The 21,426-nt window shown below is 43.1% G+C and overlaps 1 protein-coding gene across 1 annotated transcript; it reads right to left on the bottom strand.

Moving 5' to 3' along the window:
- Window positions 1-1,964: 1,964 nt before the first annotated feature.
- On the bottom strand, window positions 1,965-19,266 carry clvs2 (clavesin 2; the record flags this gene model as incomplete). The annotated part of the gene is made up of 5 exons (XM_080832063.1): window positions 1,965-2,058; window positions 5,297-5,517; window positions 6,368-6,478; window positions 17,728-17,902; window positions 18,878-19,266. The coding sequence occupies 5 exons, from the start codon at window positions 19,264-19,266 to the stop codon at window positions 1,965-1,967; spliced, it is 990 nt and encodes a 329-aa protein (XP_080688189.1).
- Between the last annotated feature and the right edge of the window lie 2,160 nt (window positions 19,267-21,426).

Raw genomic sequence — 21,426 nt, 5'->3', positions numbered from 1 at the left:
ACACAAACACACGATGGAAATAAACAGTGCTTTGTTCGAGAAGTAAATAAAAGAAGACAGCAGATAGTATCCTACAAACTGCCACATCCACGCAAAAAAATTCCAGGCCTTTTAGATAAGTATACATCTTGTCGTTTTGTGTTTCTGTTAAAGTTAAGTCATAAAATAACAACATAAGAAAAATAATATCTGCATCTTTATATACTGTATTTAAATCGGATTTCAAGTAACAATCCTCGCGCCTGGTAGTGTGCGCTGTGGTAATGAGCCTCTCACGACAGCCACTGATTGGTTATCCATCCCTGTCAAATGTGTTTGACTGTACACAAGCTCAAGCTGGAGACATTACAGAATACAGAGAAACATATGCAATGTTGAAAAACACTCAATACCATATGCTAAGCTACCTCTGGGTTAACCTTAAAACAGTAAAAGATGGCTACCTCCATGGCTAACACATCGCTTTGCCCCGATGCAAGTAACCATGTTGGGTCAAGTAAAACTCCCTCCAAGGTATCATCTTCTAGCTATGACATTGGACAAGCTGTTTTCTCATTGGTGTAATGATTAACCCTTTGTTACGACACAGCTAATAAGAATAATCAATTCAAGGACCCCACCACAGAGGTCTTGACGAAATCTTGTTAGCCTCCTGCAAGTCGTTTTCAATGTTGTGTGTCTCTCCAATTGTTCTTAAGAACTCATGACTAACATTTACATGAAATAGCCTTTGATTGAGCCTTTGACTACATTCGTCCATGTAAGGCAAATACTGCTTTTTGCTTACATGTAAGCATTGATTCCATCCAATGCTAATATTTAAAAATGGCTAGAATTAGAACTAAAAGAAGAACAATTGAATCCTCGCCTGGACAATCAGATGCATTCCTGTTTCTCTGTGTGCTCTCTCTAGCATATGGGAAGAAAAAGAAGAGCAACAGATCAAGATGTTATCCTAAATGCCCCAAACAACCAAGTAACAAAACGCCATCATTATAGCAATGTACAGCCAAGGCTTGATAGATCCGAAATACTGAACAAGATTTGTCATTCCTTTTTAACAATGAAGCACAGACAACCAGGGAAACATTCGATCCGTTCACAATGCTATGTATGAGAGTAGACCTCTTCAAACCCTTGGCATTCTCTCAATTCAGACAGGAACTCATGGCCTTGAACAACATTATTCCCTGCACCTCCTGGTGTAAAGGGTGTTTTGCATTAAACCGACTCAGCCAAACCTTTTTCACTCGCTTGCTGTTTGAAGCATGATGTAGTTAATACTTATCCTGAGCTGCACTTTTTGTCGATTTCTGATATTAGAATCATCGAAAGAAGCCCCCAAGTCCCCCCCACCCTCAAATCCTCACAGAAGCTCAATGTACCCCCCTTAACATACGATGCCCTTTCAAATTTTCATATTTCTGTTTGTTGTTGTTGTCCACAAAATATTTCAGGAGAAGCACATACAGAGTATTCACAGCAGCCTTTACATGGCGTGTTCTTGTCACAATTAACTCCCCTATCCTAGGCTTAGGTCTAGAGTGTATGTACAGTTCTGAGTTGGCACTTGACAATGACATATGGTTCTTCTCCAGCAGCTCTTCACCACCCCTCCACCCCCTTCAAAAAACAGGAAATAAACAAACTAAAAACGACAAACGAAAAATCTCTCAAAATGGCAGGCGGTCTCCTCTCCTCCGTCTAAGTCCTCTGTTCATTCTCTCCCTTTTCAGGCCTCTCTTCACGGATTTCCACCGCTCCTTCCCTTCATCAGTTGTCTGTGTTACGGTACATTTATTATATATATTTATATAACTCGCATGGTGTTCAATTTTGAGAACAAGGAGTTCTCTCCCTCTCCTGTTGTTTTTTGGGAAGGAGGGGAGGTTGGATGTTTGGAGGGGGTGGTGGTTGATGTCTCCCTTTGGCCGGCAGGGTCTGGGGTGTAGTTTTTTGGGCTGTTAGTCCAGGGAGAGCAGCGGCTGCATGTTCTCCTCCTCGCTCTTCACTTTCTCCGGCCTCTTAAGCACCCCAGGCTCCACCACCGATTGAGACCTGCGCACACAGATGAATAAAATATGGCTGGTTTGTGTTTGGCAGTGTGCCACTGTGCTATATATTCTTGAGTGAGTGTGAGTGGTTGTGTGTGTGTGGGTGTGTGTGTTGTTTTTTAGGGTAGGTATTTTTTTGTGGGTCTCTGTGGGTATTAGTCAACCTGTTGGTGTAAATGTGTGGTTGTTTGGTTTTATGTTGTGTCTATGCATGTGAGTTTCTGTCTACGTGTGTGTGTGTGTGTGTGTGTGTGTGTGTGTGTGTGTGTGTGTGTGCCAGGGTGTATGGTGGGATTAAAGATGCTTCTTCATCTTTATTTATTTTTTGTGAAAATTGATCCAGTGTCTAACGATCTAATGTCATGTAACCAAATTCCCTGTGGAGCACAGTGAGTGAGCTGAGGTTTGTGTGCAAATAGATACAAACATACACACCAACACACACACACATACACACACACACACACACACACACACACACACACACACAGACAGACAGAAACACAAACACACAAACAGAGATTGCAGCAGTCCAGCACATTCACCATGCACAGACGTGATCCATTGTGGAAAAAAGCCATTCCAGAAGCCTATTTTCTCCCACGCTAACGGACAGCTACTGTCACTTAAGCCAGTAAAGGTCATTTCGATAGTGACAGAGTGAGAGAAAGAGAGAGCGAGAGAGAGAAAGAAAGAACGAAAAAAAGTCATCCTCGGACACGTTGACCTAATTCTGATTTATTTCCCTGCTAGAGGCGTAAGCAGCTTTAGAACAAGGGGGAAGCCATCATTCATCGCATACAAATGTGGGACAGCTTCGTCTCTGGTGTCTCACACCAGTGCCCCCTGCACACTCTCTCTCTCATGTTTTCCTCATTTCTCACGCCACCAAAACACACACTGCCACCACCTGTGTGAGGAAAGACACACATCCCGCAGGTATTTTCACTTCCCAATCTAGGCACTGATTTCACTGTATATCCAAGAAGAAAAACACCATTCCAAAAAAAGAACCAAACTAAAGAAAATGGTTAAGCGCTACGTGACTTATCGCAGATCATATGATCTTTATCGCAGATCATACAACCTTTGAAAAAACGACAAAACGTCCCCTGAATATTAACGAGTGTTCAATTAAAAACGCAATCAGTGCGCATCCTGCTCACTCGTTTCCCACTGCACTCTGTGGCGTTCCGGCAAGGCAGGGAAAACTAGTCCCTCTCTTGCTTATCCTTCCGTGCATAAACAAGAGCGAGCGACACTCATCAGCCACTGAGTGCTGATTTTAATCAAGCGAGCACCCAGTAATGCCAGCCTGACCTTTCTGGCACAGACGGGCGATAGCGAAGCTAATTGCCCAACTGAACGCATCCTCGCATTGGCACGTGGGGGTGGGCTGGGGTAAACTTTGCATCTAATCTAAGCTTTCTCGGAACAGCCACACGCACTCCATGAAGGTTACCACGAGCCTTCGTACTGCCACCAAAACAATGAGCAAACAAAAGAAATCAAGCAAAAGCAAAAAGCAAAAGCCTGCAAGCAGAAAATTCCATTTTGGTGCATTTGTCATAAGTAAAAGAAGCTAAATCCTTATAAGTGCCTTTGGTATTACTGAAGAATCTGCACTTTATCTTACGGCCCCCTGGGTTTGAGGGGCCAAACGAACATACACACAAAGCTAGGATTGTTAAAAGCACATTTTTACCACTGATGTACACTTAGAGAAAGTCCTTTGAGGATACTTCAGTGATGCAGATGGGTTCAGTCGCCACGGGCAAGGGTGGCATTGTGACATCATGACATTGCGTCAGTGTAGAGGGCTTAGTCAGGGAGCACAATAGCGTCTGGAGACAGGAGTGGAAATGAGATCACCGCCATAGGTAAACACTCATCACATCTGTTCATGCTCCGGTAGGTGCAGAGGGATGCTCACGGAGTGCCCATGGCGTCATTGCTTCCGCCTAATGCCGATTTCATGACCCAATAAGTCAAGACACCAAGCCCCGAAGACAGCTGGGGCAGACAATGAACTTCTACATTCACTTCAGTTCATTACAAAGGGGCATGCTCCATTTATCAAGCCATTTGCAAGGGAACGTGAGGAAGCTGAGCTGAGAACAACTTTCTCATTGGCTAATAACCCAAGGCAATCACCAAGCCTGTGGTATTCATTCTGGTCTGGTAGAAGAAAAAACTAATCAATGATTCATAAGCATTAGTTGGAAAAGTCTAGAATATACCAGTGAAAAAAAAAAGTGGGGATTTCTTAATGAGTGACCAATTTTTCTGGGGGGATATACAGAAACATTATACATATATATATATATATATATATATATATATATATATATATATATACGGTATATATGTGAGTGAATGAATTTATCACAATGTTGTGCTGTTTGGTTTCCCCACACTCTACCATCACTCATATCCTCCTTGAGCTAGTTAATTCTCTGCCTCTCTCGCTCTTTCTCTCTCTCTCTCCCTCCCAGGCAATCTCCCGGATGATTCAAATGAATGAGCTTTTGGGCCTCGGCCCACCGAGACAAACAAATGACGCTTCTCTTCGGCTCACCTACAAATTATTCCATCTAATGAGAGCAATCTTTTTTCATTAAGTCATGCCTCCATGATCAGTACGCATTGCAACCTCATCTCGACATCCGAGTCTCATAAACCCGACAAGTTTAAAAAAAATTGTGCTGGATGCAAATGCAAAACAGTTTATGTGTGACATGTTAACAAAACAAACAAATAAGCTAAATAAAAACACATCGGGACAAATGTTAAAGTTCAATGAGCATCATGCAGTAGCACCAGCTGGATGCTTTTGACTGAGTCATTTGCTACAGTCCTTTCAGCCGTGATTCCTTCTAAACTGACTAAAACTCAGCAACCCTGTGTTCTATCTTTTCCCCCCTTGTCTTTCTCTATCTTTCCTTCTATCTAATCATCTATTTATATATCTATCTATCATTCTGTTCCTCTGTCTCTTCTAAAAGCAACTCTCTCTCTCTTTCTCTCTCCCTCTCTGATAAAAAAAACAGACTTTCCCACATGGCCTTCACACATGCACGCAAAGACAGACACACACAATCACACACACACACACACACACACACACACACACACACACACACACACACACATATATAAATATATACACTCACAAACACACTCACGGAATACATCACCTCTCCGCCTAAACGTCACAAACAACAGCGGCAGCAGTCACCGACCTCTTCATGGTTTTCGGGGACAGGTCTTTCTCCAGGTCCTTGACGGAGAGTGTGTACGACTCGGGGCAGTAGTCGGAGTCCTCGTCGTAGGCATGATCAAGCAGTGTGCGGGCCCAGGTGCCCATGTCGTAGGGGGGCAGCATGCCGCCCAGCTCCGAAGGCAGGATCTCGGGCAGAATGAGCTGGTGCAGGCTGTTCAGGTTGTTTCCATGCATGAAGATCTACATGGGATAAGGAAGCTTTGGTAAGAGGAAATGGAACAGGAACAAATATGTACATATACATACACACCCACCCATACACACACACACACACACACACACACACACACACACACACACACACACACACACAGAGAGACACACGGACAGACAATCACACAAACACAGAGACACATTGATGTACACACATATGCGCAAAGAACTTCAGGCAATCCAATGTTTATTTACAGATTAGTAAGAACACACACACACAGACACACATAACCACACAGCTGTAAAGGTCTGCAGGCAAATAAGTGCTTACTTGAATAGACAGGTAAAAATTCACATACTCATACAAATGCATGCTTAAAGGCAGGCAATTTACCATTTGCCTAGACAGATTAGTTTGATTTTTTCTCTACAGGGATAAAGGTGGACTCACGGGTAATGAACCGTAAATATGAGCATGAGCAACATATTAGCACCCTCAAGCGTTTAGTGTATGTGGCCATAAGTGAGACAGCTGAATTACCTTACTTCATACATCAAACCAATGCACTGTGGTTAAGACATTTCTTAGCAGGTGGTGTTTACGACAGAGGTGCACAGAGTTTATAAAGCTGTCAAAAGGGCTTTGCCCATAAGCAGTTCAATTACATGAACATCTGAGTGCACATGCTCACAATTTCAGATGGTGCGCAATGTGTTCTGCTCAATTACCGTAACTGGGATCACAACAGGATCCTCTTCATGAAGTTACTCACAATTGAGTTGATTTGCTTTTATATGAGCTGGTCAAACTGATGTAATAATAATCTGGGGTGAGTCGGACTGAGATAGGTAGGCAGTATGTTTTTACATCGCTCACCCTTTTTCTTGTTTTGTCCTTCAGGAAAGGTCGTATGACGGTGTACAGCGCATGAATGTACCACGGCTGGTTGACGAAGTGGATCCCTCCAAACCTGGCCGGGAAGCTATCCTGTTTCCATCGAGACGGAGAGACAAAAACGGCATTAATTATTGCACACTTTCAGGGTCAAGAAAGACATGGTGGAAATATCGTTCCTCCGGCACTCTTTAAAGTGTAATTTCTTCCTGCTGGTGGGAAAGGGGGTTGTTAATGCTCCACATTCACATATCTATTTCTTAATAAAAAATAAAACACTTCTATTGTAATCATCCCTTGTGTGTTCATGTCAGTTTTGGCACCTCTTTGATTGTACCGTACATGTTTCATTCATCAGAAGGCTGTGGTGCACAGGAAACACAAGGCCACATCCTGGAGAAGAAGGAGAGACGCAGGAGGGGGGGGAGCATCACCTCACCTGATATGTGATAGGAGGAGCACACACCAGCTGTCTGCGGTTTGGATTTATGAAAGCGATTTATGTCTTCACACACACACACTATGTATATGTTATTCGGCGAAGCAGAAACAATGCTAAGGAACCGGATATTTCTCCTACCCGAAGTTTCTCGTTATTATTCGGAGGGGGGGGGGGGGGGGGGGGGGGATCACCTCCATGACTGACATGTCTGTGTGTCAGCCATTATGTTTCACAGGGAAAGCTAGTGAAACAAAAACCTGTAGAAGCAGCTGGATTTCATTCAAACCCCCACAACCTATACATCACTTGTCATTTCTTAGTTGTATTTGTTAATTTCCTTTATTTAAAAAAAACTGTAGAAATACTGTTAAACTTGATGTATCACCTTGTATTTCAGTCAATATTCATCCATTTTAGATGTAACATGGTAGATGTATCAGTTACAGGTTTAATATAATTTTGACTTCAGCTAACACTCTACCAAGTAGCCTAGCCTATTTACGGCTACTTAAACAGATCGCAGCAACCATGTTCTATGGATTTTATTAAAGCAGCACAACGGAACAATAGCTATTCGCTAAAGGTATGCTAGCAGCTAAAACTAACGAAATCTCTTGAAATATGATGACTGACATTATGACAAACTAGTTACTCAACGACTGTCCTTACACTGTCAAACATCAAGCAAGTGCAACATAAGACAAAGCAAGACGGCAAATAAGCTACTTACTAGATCGGCAGAAAGTTAACAAGTCAGGTCGGCGGGCTGCAGCAGGCAAAACTACAGAACGCAGTAATATGCCTATGGACCCTGCTATCACAATGGCACGGACGCAATTCTCCATATTAAAAGTCATTGTAGCGCCCCAATTTTTTTTAAGCTGTTATTTTAAGGTTAAACTACTTATCCTAACCCTAATCCTGAAGTATAATTGTTGCATATTGGGGCTTTAATGTTTCCAGAGGGTGATACAGGTGGGCATCTAAAGGAGATGTCATGTATGAAAACGTGCAGTGATGAGCTTCACTCAGGGCTACCAAGACTTTTCCAGGCCAACCCCTCAGCCACTTTCTGAATCCGCCACTGGGGCAATGTTGAAATAATTACACTTTCTAATGCCAAGCCTCGTCATCTCCGAATCATCATGTAGCCTATAGGCATATGCTGGTCATACTGCACTGCAGGTAGGCTAATGTGGTTTTCCCTGCTCGCCCTGGCAAATATGATGTTGCATGTTTCTGTAGTATGGGGAGGTTGGACAGTTTGGCGACTATCCTGAACTGTGTTGTGTGATGCTTGAATTGACTAAAGGCTTTTGTAGGCCCCTATTTAGTATGCATGACCAATGAATATTAGGTTGGAAAATACAACATTCGCTGATCTAACGATTTAACTCCCAGTATTCTATCTGAATTCAATTACAGAGACAAATCATTTGTGGGTGAACAGATACAGATACATAAACAGATAACGACATCTCTGTTCACCACCAACCCACACACACACCGACTGCACGAGAGAACACAACACATGCACTGGGTGTTCTCTCTGACCGTGGGCGAGTTGCGTTCGCATACGTCAGCGCCAGCCTTGAACAACCGACACCACCAATCTGACAGCGCTTCATGGAACCATGTGATGTGATAACACCTGACAGGGCCACTGAGGCCATGAAAGAACCTTGTGACAAAATTTCATCCAGTGTGTTATGTCAAACGACCGGGCTAAATGTCACGTACTAGACCCACTTTAGTCACCGCCGTGCCACTCACACCCTGCAACTGATGGATTACTGCCAGTCAGTCTAATAGGAATTGATCACACTTCATATAATCACCCTTTTAACAGTATCACTTTATTGATTACAGTATAGTATATTGCAAAAGCACATGGATAGTTAGTGGTTATATACAACTAGGTTGAGAGTTAGGACAAGGAGAGGAGGGAGAGTAGGGAGCAGTGGTGGAATGTAACAAAGTAATTTTTACTTTGTTACTGTGCTTAAGTTCATGTTTACGTTTCTGTACTTTACTTAAGTAAAAATAATAGTGAATACTTTTAACTTTTACTCCATAACATTTTGCAGCTCAATATGTGTACTCATTACATTTTATGAACACAGTTTCACCAAAATGTTGCCTACACGAAACTATGGATTGCGTTGCTGTTTTGGACGTTTAAACCAATCAGGTTGCTCTATCAACTCCAATTATATCAGAGTGTGCGTTTGGCAGCAGCACTAGCGGTAGCTATATGTTATACCTGTACATTCAACAGACAGCCTGACTAACTACCTATTCAACATGGATCCAGAGTCGGCCTGAACTGAGCCCTCTGATATGAGCCACCCTTGGCCCTATTTAAAATATATGATTGAGTTCAAAGGCCCAAAGACAGACTCCTGGAGGTTTCAATGCGTTTCCTGTCTCTCTCAAAAAAGGTGTTGCTGGCCTTCAATAATTCGCCCTCAAATTTTAAGTAGCATATTGAGGTTAGAAGAGTGATTGCTATGCTAACTAAATGTCCCTGACTTTTAAATATTGATATGTATTTAATTTGTTTACTGACATGATATTATAATGTTATCTAGCGAAATGCATGTTGACATAAAGCAATAGCATCAAAAAACATGATTGCATCTTCATTATTTATTTAATGTAGTGGTAAGCTAAATCTGGTAGGTTAGCTATGTCAAGCTAGCGTGCCTTGTTCTGTCCAGTTTTACAATTACAATTTGCAATTTGTTTTTCATGTTCCATGTTTCCCTTGTTTACACGTTTACAATTAAATTAAATATTTAAAGATATAACACGGTGTTTTTATAAGTTTGGCTTAATGGTATTAACCTTGCAAATAATCCCTGGTAGATAGCTTGTCATCCGCAGAATTGTAAGATAGAGTGTGAACAGTATTACAGACAGTAGGCACAATAAGTACACCAACCTTTCCGATTAACAATTGTTGTTGCTTATAATTATTACTAGTAGTGACATCTGTAGAGGCATTTATTACCAGTAGCTATTTCTTTATCAAAATGGCACAGCCTAGACATTGAGAGACAACCCATTGCGTGAGTACTTTTACTTTTAATACGTAAAGTAAATTTAAAAGTAAGTACTTTTTACTTTTACTTAAGTAGGATTGTTGATGTAGATTTTTTACTTTGACTTTTATTTTTTTGGGGGTACTTGTACTTTTACTTAAGTACTAAACTTCACCACTTCCTCCACCACTGGTAGAGAGTAGCAGAGTGCTGTTTCACTGATGAGTGCTGTCTATTCTGAACTTAATTGTGCAGTCACCATGTAGGGCTATGTAACGGAAAATGTTATCATCTACTGCAAGCAAAAGTGATTTAATATATGACCTCTACATTTAACAGATCTGTTTCTGTAATGAACCTCACAACACAATGAAGGCCTGCATTAGATCAGTCGCACTTGCTGGGAATATCTTCCTGTGATATGCTGTCAGCTGATCTGGCTCTGTCTATACAGCTGAGACCTGCACTTGGACTCGTCTTTCTCACCAGATCGTTCATAAACCCTTGGAGGATGGTTCTCAATATTCATGGGGTCCATGCATGCTGTTGGCATGGCAGCACAGGTGACGTGGGTGACATTACCGCTCTGGCTCTGGCTCATTTGTTTTGGCTACTGAACAGCTTGAGGAAGTCAACCTGTGATTTCTTCGTTACAGCGAGTGTCTTTGAATGCCGGGGCTCAACAGGAGAATAGCTTTTTCATACTGAATGTCAATAAGACACCTCACACAGTCCAGCAGGATACCTTGTTTTAATGCAATTACTTTAGCTCACATTATTATTCTTGCGTTATGTGCAAACTTGTGATCAGACATGGTACCCATTTTTGGTACCCATGTTATTTGCTATCTATTTATGAGTCTATCTATGGCTGTCTCTCAGTCTACTATTCATCCATCCACCTATCTTTATGTAAAGAAGAGGTAGTGGCATGTCACCCTAGGCGCATATCAATCAGGTACATATGCGTTTCGGAAAAAGCAGGATGATTTGGACAAATGTCCTTCGGCTGATCATGTGAGAGCTTCTGAGGCGGAGTGAACTGAGCAAAGATGTTTATGGTAAAATATTCATTTGAAGGGGTTCCAACGTCCTCAGTGTGTATATAACCTGATCTTCCTTTTTCATGAAAGGGGTTCGCGTTACTATTCAACTGCCTAGCTATACTGGAAATGATCTGTCTGTCTGTCGCACTCTATCGCCCTCTCAGAATAACTCATAACAGACAGGCCTTCTTTCCCTCCTCACAAGCTGATCCACAGAACCGACTGCCCGGGCATGGTGACAGCGCCATGCTTCCAGACAGCGCCCACAAAATTAGCCACGCCACAGCGTGACGTTAGGCAGCTGTGGGTAAGCGTGGCCCGTGGCCTCTCTCCTCCGCCGGCGTGGTGTCTAGGCAGCTGGCACCGGGCACAGACCTTGCACACCCGCAGCAGAGCTGGCACCACATCTGACAATGGAGGGGAGATGGAAGGGGTTATGTGATACTGCTGATGCCATGCTAAAGAGGGTAGAGGGAATGAGCAGGAGAGGACCACCACCACCATCTGCCAGAAGGCTCTCAGAGACGGGGTTGCCGTTCAGTGATGCATGATGGGATGTGGCGCACGCTTGATTGTGAACGTCCCTTACAGCTCTGTCTACTATGTAGCTTGGAAACCAGGCAGTAATGAGAGGAGTGCATTTGTGCATCTGCAATTGGGTGTGATTGGAAGGTGCTCAGGGGAAGAATGTGTTAATGAAGAGGGTTTGCTGTGTGTGTGTGTGTGTGTGTGTGTGTGTGTGTGTGTGTGTGTGTGTGTATGTCCATGTGTGTGGGTTGTGGGGGAGAAAGTATATGTGAGTGCGTGTTTGTGTGTGTTTACCAGCGTGTGTGAGTGTCAATGTTTGTGTGTCTGTAAACACCAAAAGATAGTCCACTTCCAAAAATCTCAAAGCAAACAGATGGGTACCGGCAGCATGTGATGTCCTGTTGGGTGGTTCTATCTCTCCTCTCCCGACCAGGGGAATTCATTCATTAGCACTGGCTTTGATGTGTCTTGTCACAGCAGTTGTCTGATAGCAGCAGGGGATGTGTCTCCTTCTTTTTTGCCCACATAAACTGAAGGTTACCATGGGAGATTCACTGAAATTGATATTCCGATCACCCAAAGGAAAAGAAAATGTAAAAAGCTTTTTATTCTTCCCCAGTGATTCAATGGTGATTGCAGAGGCTAATGAAGGCTACATATGGGTTGAGTCCTATACCATCAACTCATCCTGACTGGGACGAAGCCAAACGTGAATAGAGCAAAAGATAGCTTGCAAAAAATATATCCTCTTACACAAATAATCAGTAAAATGAGATTTAAATTTAGTCAAGATTCATGTCAATCCAATTTTTAAACTGGTTTATTGATGGTAACATTTAAGGCAGATCTCTGTAAATTAAGAAAGAAGGGTGCTATAAAAAAACTTTTTTTTTTTTTCAAATTGTTCTCACTGTGGTGAGAATGTTTCTACTCGCTGAGTTTCATAAGGAAGTCAAAGACAACCGAAACATTTTCCCATCAGCTGTTAAGCTGTTAAATAATCTGCTCTGGTGATAAGGGGCCTGTTTTTTCCATTTGTTATTTGTGGTTCTGTTTAGTACTCTATTTACTTGTTTTGATCAGAGGCCCAAGACAAGATGCTGTTGGATACCAGCAGAAATAAAGGGGAGGATTTTTTCATATTTTTGCTCAGTGCTCATAAGCAGTCATTGGGGAAAGTGAATTAAGTGAAGATTAAAATGTTGAAAAGAAGCTTTGATGGAGTCCTGTTTTGAGACGATTCTCCACACCCTGCAGCCAATCCAGCCCAATACCGGCCCAAATCTGGGCCCAATCCACTCTGGAGCTTCTATCTGAGCTATGCTTGCAGAAGTTTACAAGTCCTCACAAACAGACACTTTCATAAACAGTGATTTCTGACAGCAGCGCTGTCTGCCTGCATCAATGTAGTTCTGTTGCTTGAAGCCATTTCTGATGTGCTCCCTCTTTATCTCTCTCTCTCTCGCTCTCATTTTCTCTTTCTCTCTGCAGTGTGGATAAACATTCACTTAGCACACAATGCATCAGGGCTAGGGCTCAGGATTTATCTGTAAACCTGTAAAAAGTGGAAAAACCCATCGCCCCGCTCCCTCTCTCCCACAGGGACGTCGAAGGCAGCTGCTTGCAGATAGCAGCACTAAAGGGAGGAAACGCTGAATCGTATGAAAGGTCACCTCACTACGTCATGGTGGGCTCCGTGGGAGATGGGTTATCTACACCGGCCAGATCCGTACCCACTGAGGGGAACTGTAAAAAACTCTTGCGCTACGCTACACAACGCCACACGTGCACTGGTCACCGGTTGACTATGCTACACCATGCACCAATGGCGGCCAACCACAGGGAATAGGAAATGAGAATCCGGAGTGATGTCTCAGGGGGAGGCAGACTATTGGGTTTGTAATCCTGTCCTGCCCTGGGACCCAGAGATGTCTGTTGGGGTGGCTCGGGCCAAACAGCCAGGGTTGCCATTTAGCATTTTGTTTTGCACACACACACACACACAAACACACACATATGCTTGCACACACACACACACACACACACACACACATACACACACACATGCACAAACACACACACACACATGCACAAACACACACACATGCATGCACACAAACACACACGCATGCACAAACACACACACACAGAAACGAATGCATAAACACACACAAACACACACATACAAACATACACACACACACACACTCAAATACACACACATCATGAACCCCCAGTTGAGAGCAGGAGGCTTCAAGACAGCCACGCAGGCTTGTTAGGCATCTGCATGCCGCCCTGTTGATATCCACTCTGCATAATCCTTGACCTCTTCTTCTCTGAGCGGGGCTCTCATTCGTTGGACTCCCTGATAGCCTGCTTTTCTCCCCCTATTATTTGTGCTGGAGCAAAAAACTGCCAGCTCAGCGATGAATTTTGCATAGCCTGTTGCCCTTTACACAAACACAGTCAAGCAGCAAGGCAGAAAGTTGACCCCGCTCCAAGACCAGATACAAGGACACAATGACTTGGCTGTGATCCATGGTGATTTAAATGAGAAGATGCTGTGAAAATTAAAAAAATAATAAGCCATATGAAAAAGCTTATGTAAATACTGTATGTTGCTGCTTTCTAAGACAAACACAATGGAGAAATTACTTCAGGGCTTACAGTGTGTCTTTTGGCCATTAATGGTTCTTGGTTTATCCCTGTTTATTGGGAGGTTGTGGGCACTGCAATCAGTGGGGAGTGAAGTGAAGGGCTGAAGTAGTTATTCTAGGAAACAATGCTGAATTGACTCTGTCTGCAGCTGCTCAGCGGTCGTTTCAAGACACATAGAAGACACATTTCTATCATCAAACTGATGCATCGAAATGCACCTCTCTGTGTATATGTTTATATAATGTATAATCATATCCACAATCCATAAAGCAATTAAGTAATTCAGCTGGGACAGAGGACAGATATGTGGCTTAAAGGATTTCAGACACAGGCAGAAATGGACAAGGACAGATACAGATAAGACTGTCCAATCGATTCCTGACATCCAATCCCACTCTAGGCTCACATGAAGCTGTGCAAAGCATATTTATAAATAAAGATAAAATTGTTGCAATGTTGCTAGTACTAAGCTTCAACTTGTGAAGAATGTGCAGGCCGTGGGGAGCCTGGGTTTGTTTTTAATCAAATTCCGTTTCAGGAGCTTCATTTGAATCACATAACAATCACATAATGATCAGAAATTCTCTCCTGCTAGGAGACTCACCTCAAAGGAAAACTGTATCAAATACGGTCTCCCAGTAGAATGCGTAACAGTGATTGGGTATAGATGAGGACCAAGAGGCCATTTTGGATACAATTATTTCACTGCTTCTCTCTCTTATTAAAAGGAAGCGAATTGGGCATTATTAAATCTCACTGCACTAGAGCAGTTGAAGAATGCGCCACATCCCTACACTATTAATACTTCAGATGATGGCTGCTCTTAATGGGCTTCAGTCACAGATGGCGATGATGAGAGTAACCACTAGAAATGGTTAGTGCAAAACATTACATAATTTAAAGAAGGAGATGGGCTAGCTTGAGTAATACACTTAAAATGTGATTCTGGACAAAAGTTCTCTCCCTGTATACTTACACACTGTAAGCACCGGACACACACAACGTAGCCCTATTTATTGTTGGTGGCAGCCATAAGCTGTGACACATAGACTAGAAGACCACATCATGTCTGTACACCATACACATTAATGTGTGTATTGCATTACATCATGTGGGCATGTTCTATAAACTTCCTTCCTTCCATCCTTCCTAATTTAGGTGAGACAGCGAGAGGAGGTGGGAGATAAAGATAGTAAGCATAAACACACACACACAAACATACACACACACACACACTGATAGGGAAAAAGTGTGTTTCTCTGTGCGAACACAGCCCATCTGAAGGGCGCATAGCATGACGGTTGAACAGGTTGCCAAGGCAACTCAGTATGGGGTGGGATTGAAGAGATCGGTGCGCTGTGATTGGCTGACATCCGTGGGTTATTTCTCAACACCAAGAGAGACAAAAGGCCTGTCCAAGACGGCAAGCAGGAGAAAGCAAGGAGCGACATAACAAAGCCTTGGTTCAGGAAAACGAACTCACCACCACAATTCCCACCTCATTCATGGCTCTTCATGGTCATTTTGCCAAGAACGGACATTTTCTATATGCTCGCTTCTATGCCTCATCTTCAATGGGCCGTGTTGTTTTCCATCTGTTTGTTGTCTGTGAGGGTTGATGAGTGTTTGTGTGGGAGCAAAACAGTGTGTGAGAAAAAGAGAAAGTGTGTTTGCTTGTGTGTGTGAATATGCTTACATTTTCAAAAAACTTAGTAACCAAAACAGGTTTTGGCCTTGTAGTGAGTAAACACTGCTCACACGTGTTATGTATCGACATAAACTAAATCTACAAATGTGCGATGAAAAATGGATTTGACTCCCAACAGGAAATTGGCATGCTTAGAGGAGATCATATCATAAACATCTGGGGGCTCTCGCTCTTACCCTGTGTCTCACAGCGTGTTCACCCACATACACACACACGTGCCCGCACACCCACACACACAAACAATTACACACACACACTGAAGATATATATTGAAGCACAGGAGGTGAAATACAGGGCCAGCCTTCTGTGTCCTTCAGGCAAGTAACACAGAATGAACCACCGCCTCACCTTGATATTCTAGTGTGCATGATTAAAGAAGATACTGACAGATGTATGTGCTGTTGTTATGGCTGTACCCCATCCCCTACTTCTCCACACAACAACAAACACACTAACACATGCTTGCAACACGCGCACACACACACACACACAGACACACACGCGGTTATCTCAGTCCCTGCAACGCTTCAATATGATTTCTCTCATAAGCCTGAATTGAAGTGACAAGTGTAATGAATCATGCGACTGGGTGACTCACAGATGCCCCTCCCTGTCAGTCCCAAATTCACCACGGGGCCCTTCATGAACCCCCCTGGACCTCGACTTGAACCGTCTCATAGCTCATGCGGCCAGAAAGTGTTCTCTCTGGGACGATACTTGAAAACGTATTCAAAATGTAAATGTTGGCATCCAGTAGGTTACAGTCTCCGACCCATGGCTTTTTTAGTGCTTGCTACTACATTTAAGTTCACTGACTGGGTGGCAGTGACAGAAGTTGTCTAGAGCTTTTGATTGGCTCGTGCTGGGAGAGTGGATGCTAATGGCACTGATCATTGATTCTAAGTCTACTCTGTGGAATGGGGAATAGTCTCATTATGGCCAGGGTATGATATGGAGTCAAGAGGCTTGGTGGACAAAAGCCTATGTATTCTACATTCATTTTCAATGTAATAGTCATGGAATATTTAGCAACTGCAGGAGCTAATTGATAGTGATGACATTATGATAGTGTTTGCTGCGTAGATCTGAAGGATATCTTTGCTATTTTGTCACACTGTTGAGTTTCACTGTATATTCATAATAAGCTATGAAAATCACCTCTGGCTGCAAGCCAAGAGTTTGGCTTATTACATATAGTATATACCTTTCTCTTTAGCCGGTCAGCATGAAAATCTTGAGCACCGCATTTTCAGAAAGAAAGCTCTTATAGAAGAGAGTGTAACAAACACAAGTAAAGCCACTGCAGCCAAGAATCCCGCCATGTTCTTCCTGAAATCTCTATTTTAGGGGTTTGGTGGGGGATGGATGAGGGAACACACACTATACATCCACAGATACACATGGAAAGGTCCCATTCATGTGTAGCAGTAATTCACAAAGGGAATAATTACCGGTGCAGGCTTACATCAACCACCTGCTCCGGGGCCACTCCCCCCCCCGCCACCCCCCACCCCCCCCATCCCCACGTGTAGAGCAGGGGTCTGCTGGGCCAGCCTCACTCTCACTAATCCATCTCTGCAACCAGGGGTCCAAACCAGAGTATTCTGCCTCAGTCTCCAAGAAGATGATGACTAGGAAAGGCGCCGTGAAGAAAGAACTCACAGCTTTCATTGGGCCCTTGTGAGCTGAGTGAAATTAAATTAATATTGTGTGTCTGTGTGTGTGTGTGTGTGTTAGATTAGTGAAAAAGACCATTAATATTGTGGAAAAAAATACTGTCCTGTCCTGTGAGCAGTCCTGTGAGCACTCCTGTTACACCAAAGGTAAAAAGAAACAACTATTCAGCTTAATGGTAACAACTGGATACAGGTCGCGTTTGTCATACACAACAAGCAGTCAAGATGCCATTCTCTTACCTGTAGTCCCTCTATGGCCAGTCGCAGCATGCTTGGTGTGAGTTTGGAGGCCTGTTTGAACGTGAAGTTACTCCAGTCGATGATCAACACAAATCCATTCACCTGTAGCTCTGGGTCCTCAATCATGGCCTCAAGTGACAACAGAATTGCCCGCAAAATATCCACAAACGTGTACCTGTGGGAAGGCCAGGCAGAAGTTACGACACGCGGCACGGAAGACAAGAACTACATGTAACACTTTTCTTCATACATGAAACAGAATCAATTTCACTTTCCCCAGGCCTGTCAGCATAAAAAGGTGAAGGCACACCATTCATTAATTGATATAACTGATAAATGGGAAATTTACATTTTCCAAAAACATAATACATGTACTTTGATACATTTCCAGTCAAAACTCCTATTTGCTAAGATATGTGGTGTGAAAATGTACTATTGAGGATGAAGAAAATAGAAAGGTTGTAGAACCAAAGGTCCAGTCCAAGACCTTTTGTGTGGTGGATAAAACCAATCATAAGTTATATAAATATGTGGTCAGAAAAACCTGAGGTGCTGTAACGGACTAGGCTAATGGACAACCATCTTGACCTTTGCTGGTGGCTCATTGAGTGTCCTTATTGTAAGTGGAAGCAAAAAAGGGTCTTGTCCAAAAAGACAAGGAGAGTATTACCATTTCAAAGGGCCATTTAACTGGACAGTGGCATTGTGCTCACTCATCCTGTCTACATCAATTAGCTGCTCCGACAATTACATGAAAAATTGATCAGTGCCTACCACGCTGCTTAAGATTGGCGTTTGTGTCTAAAAAAAAAAGTAAAGTGGTCAAGTAAGTATTATTTACCATTCCCCGTGCTAACAGGGTGACCCATCGTACACTGATAAATTAGCTCAAGCAGTGGTTCGCGTGGTAAAGGTCTAAAGATTTCCTCATCTGTGATGGATGCTCACTGTTGGGTTAAATTACTCCTGGGCCTTTTCATCCTGACAAGACTGATAATGTCGTCATCTCAACTGACATGGACAGAAATCGGTCTCTGACACATTTCATGCAGAAGATTGGAATTGGCAGTAGCTTTGTTGAATTGTGGTACTGAACGAACAGCACCAATATGTCGCCTTGCTGCTACCATTGGTGAAAATTCAACATTACCTGCTCTGATCCCAGTTGGCCGCGAACAAGACCAGAATTTTCCTGCCATATCGGTCCAAGTTGGAGAGCACCCCTGGAAATCCATCCTTGAGAGCTTGCTTGATCCCCGGATCGGTTGCTTTCAAGTTTTTGAACATATCCAGGTTTTGCTGGCGATACTCGAAATACTGGGCCAGGAGGCGGAACGCCTCGAAATGGTTAAATTTCCGCGCTCTGAGGAACCTTAGGATGAAAGCATCGTCTGTCCTGAGAAAGCCAATGTCTGGTCGGGTGATGATCATGTCCCTCACCTCCTGTATGTCCTGATGTAAAGTGTCGGGGTTCTCTTTTAACTCCACCTTGGCTTTCTCCAGCGTCTCCGGAGAAAGGCCTGCTTGCAAATGAGTCATTGTCCTTGTCCAAACGCGAACGCGTAAAATGAAACAGTAAGAAAGTGGCACAGCAGATTTGGGAAAATCGCCAAAAAAAGAAGACAACAATATTAAATGCGTCACCGATTGACAACCCTCTGTGTGGTGCTTCCAGATTAAAAACCGACTTTCGAGATCGTCCTGAGCATGATTAACGATAGCAATCTAGTTTCCAGTCAGCGCAGTTGTGAGTTTACCTGTATACAAGTTCTGGTTATCTATTTTCTCTACAATGTATTCGCGTACATTCAAACTGTCGTACTGGGCAATTCAAATGCATATGGCCTCAGCCGATAGACTTACTGTATCGCGTGAAGATTTATACATTCAACCTGGCGACGTTGGTAACACAAATGTACAAGCCGTTCATTCAACCATCCCCACCCAAAAAGACCTAAACATTACCATCACCATTAAAGCATTACACTATCCTACCATCAAGCGGCCAGGCAATGCGGCACCCTGCAGCAACTCTTGACACAACTCTCCATTCTGAATGCATTTTAAACCTTTGAAGTGCAGCCATGGATTGCTAGAAATTACAGTAAAACGGCAATGTTGCTCGTCGACAGACTCGGGGTTTCGCGGTGGCCGATTCCCATCCTGTGTATTTGTTTTCGAAGATTTCCTATTGTTTCGGTCCAAGTGCCCCTGTTCCCGGCGTCGTATTGCCTCGGTGCTGTGGTGGCGGGTTTACGTCAGTGCTGCTGTTGCCGCTTTGTTGCTGGTGAAAGTGACTTAAAACCATGATACAGTCAGCCCGTCCGTCATCACATGGCGGCAGAAGAGGAGGAGGAGAATGGCATCCTTTCCTCTTGCTATTCACATCCCAACACCTGCCCCGTGCCTGCAACCAGCTAGTACCTCTCTCCCATTTTACACTACAAATCCTGCTCTTTTTCTGCGTTTTAGACACCACTTATTTATTTCCATTCGCTATAGAATACCTTTATCACTGAGAAGTGATCATAACACAATACAAATATTTTAAAATGCTATTTTTGAAACGACCGCAAATGGCGATATTTGTATGTTTGAGATGTGGACTATTTGGTCGAAAAACAAAAAACGTAAATATTGGCCACTCTTAAATCACTCAAGTCTTACAGGGGATAACAAGTACGGTAAGCTTGCTTCGATGTGGAGACATTGAGTGGATCACTGGAAGAACAGCCTACTGTTTAGGAGCATTACGTCAACCCTGTGGTAGGAACATACCATTGTTCAGGTAATACTCTTAAACTTCAGGAGAGCTTGTTCATTTGGAAATGACGAATAACTTATGTTTTCTACCATTTATTTGATTTGATTTATTTTCAAATGCGAATTGAATATTCTGTTGACAGGGTGCGTCATCACGGTGGGAAAAAATATAATTATGTAGGTGTTTTGGATGCTTACTTAGTCTGTAAGTTTCGAAGGTTACTTAGTATGTAAGTTATGTTAAATGCTTGTTTGCCTTCAGGTAAAAGCAGAAAGATATCCGTTGCATCCTGGTCGTTATGCCAGGGTAACTCGCCAGGTCTTCCTACGCAAGGCGGGGCTTCCGTGGCTGCCCGAGCGGTGCGTGAGCATCAACCTGGGTCAGCATTTGTTGTGCTTGTTGCATTCCTCCCTCAGAACAAACAAATGTGATCACAAGCTGTGCTAAACAGCAGGTTGGAATAAACTTGGCCAAGCCTGTACGAAACAGGTTCAACAATGTTTTCCGACATCAGATACACATACACACACAAACACACGCACATACGCACATACGCGCACACACGCACACACACACACACACACACACACACACACACACACACACACACACACACACACACACACACACACACACACACACACACACACACACACACACACACACACACACACACATACACGTATACACACTTATACACACTTTAAAAAGGGAAATCAATGCGTTCAATCACCAAGACGTTTTCAATACAACCCGTGAGTGTCCAGAATATGATCTTGCCACAATTTCAGCTTTACAATGAACTCTGCTTGAACGGGGTATTTCAAAAGCATTATCTTCCACACATGATGCGGTTGTATTGTTGCCAATATTTTATTAAAGTGCAGAGGGAACACAGGATTTATTATTTCCCTCAAATTCTGGGGGACTGCGCT

This window comes from Sprattus sprattus (genome assembly GCF_963457725.1).
Source record: "Sprattus sprattus genome assembly, chromosome: 2".
Lineage (NCBI taxonomy): Eukaryota > Metazoa > Chordata > Actinopteri > Clupeiformes > Clupeidae > Sprattus > Sprattus sprattus.
Note: the sequence above shows the minus strand (reverse complement) of the source record. Positions and strands in the feature narration are given on the sequence as shown.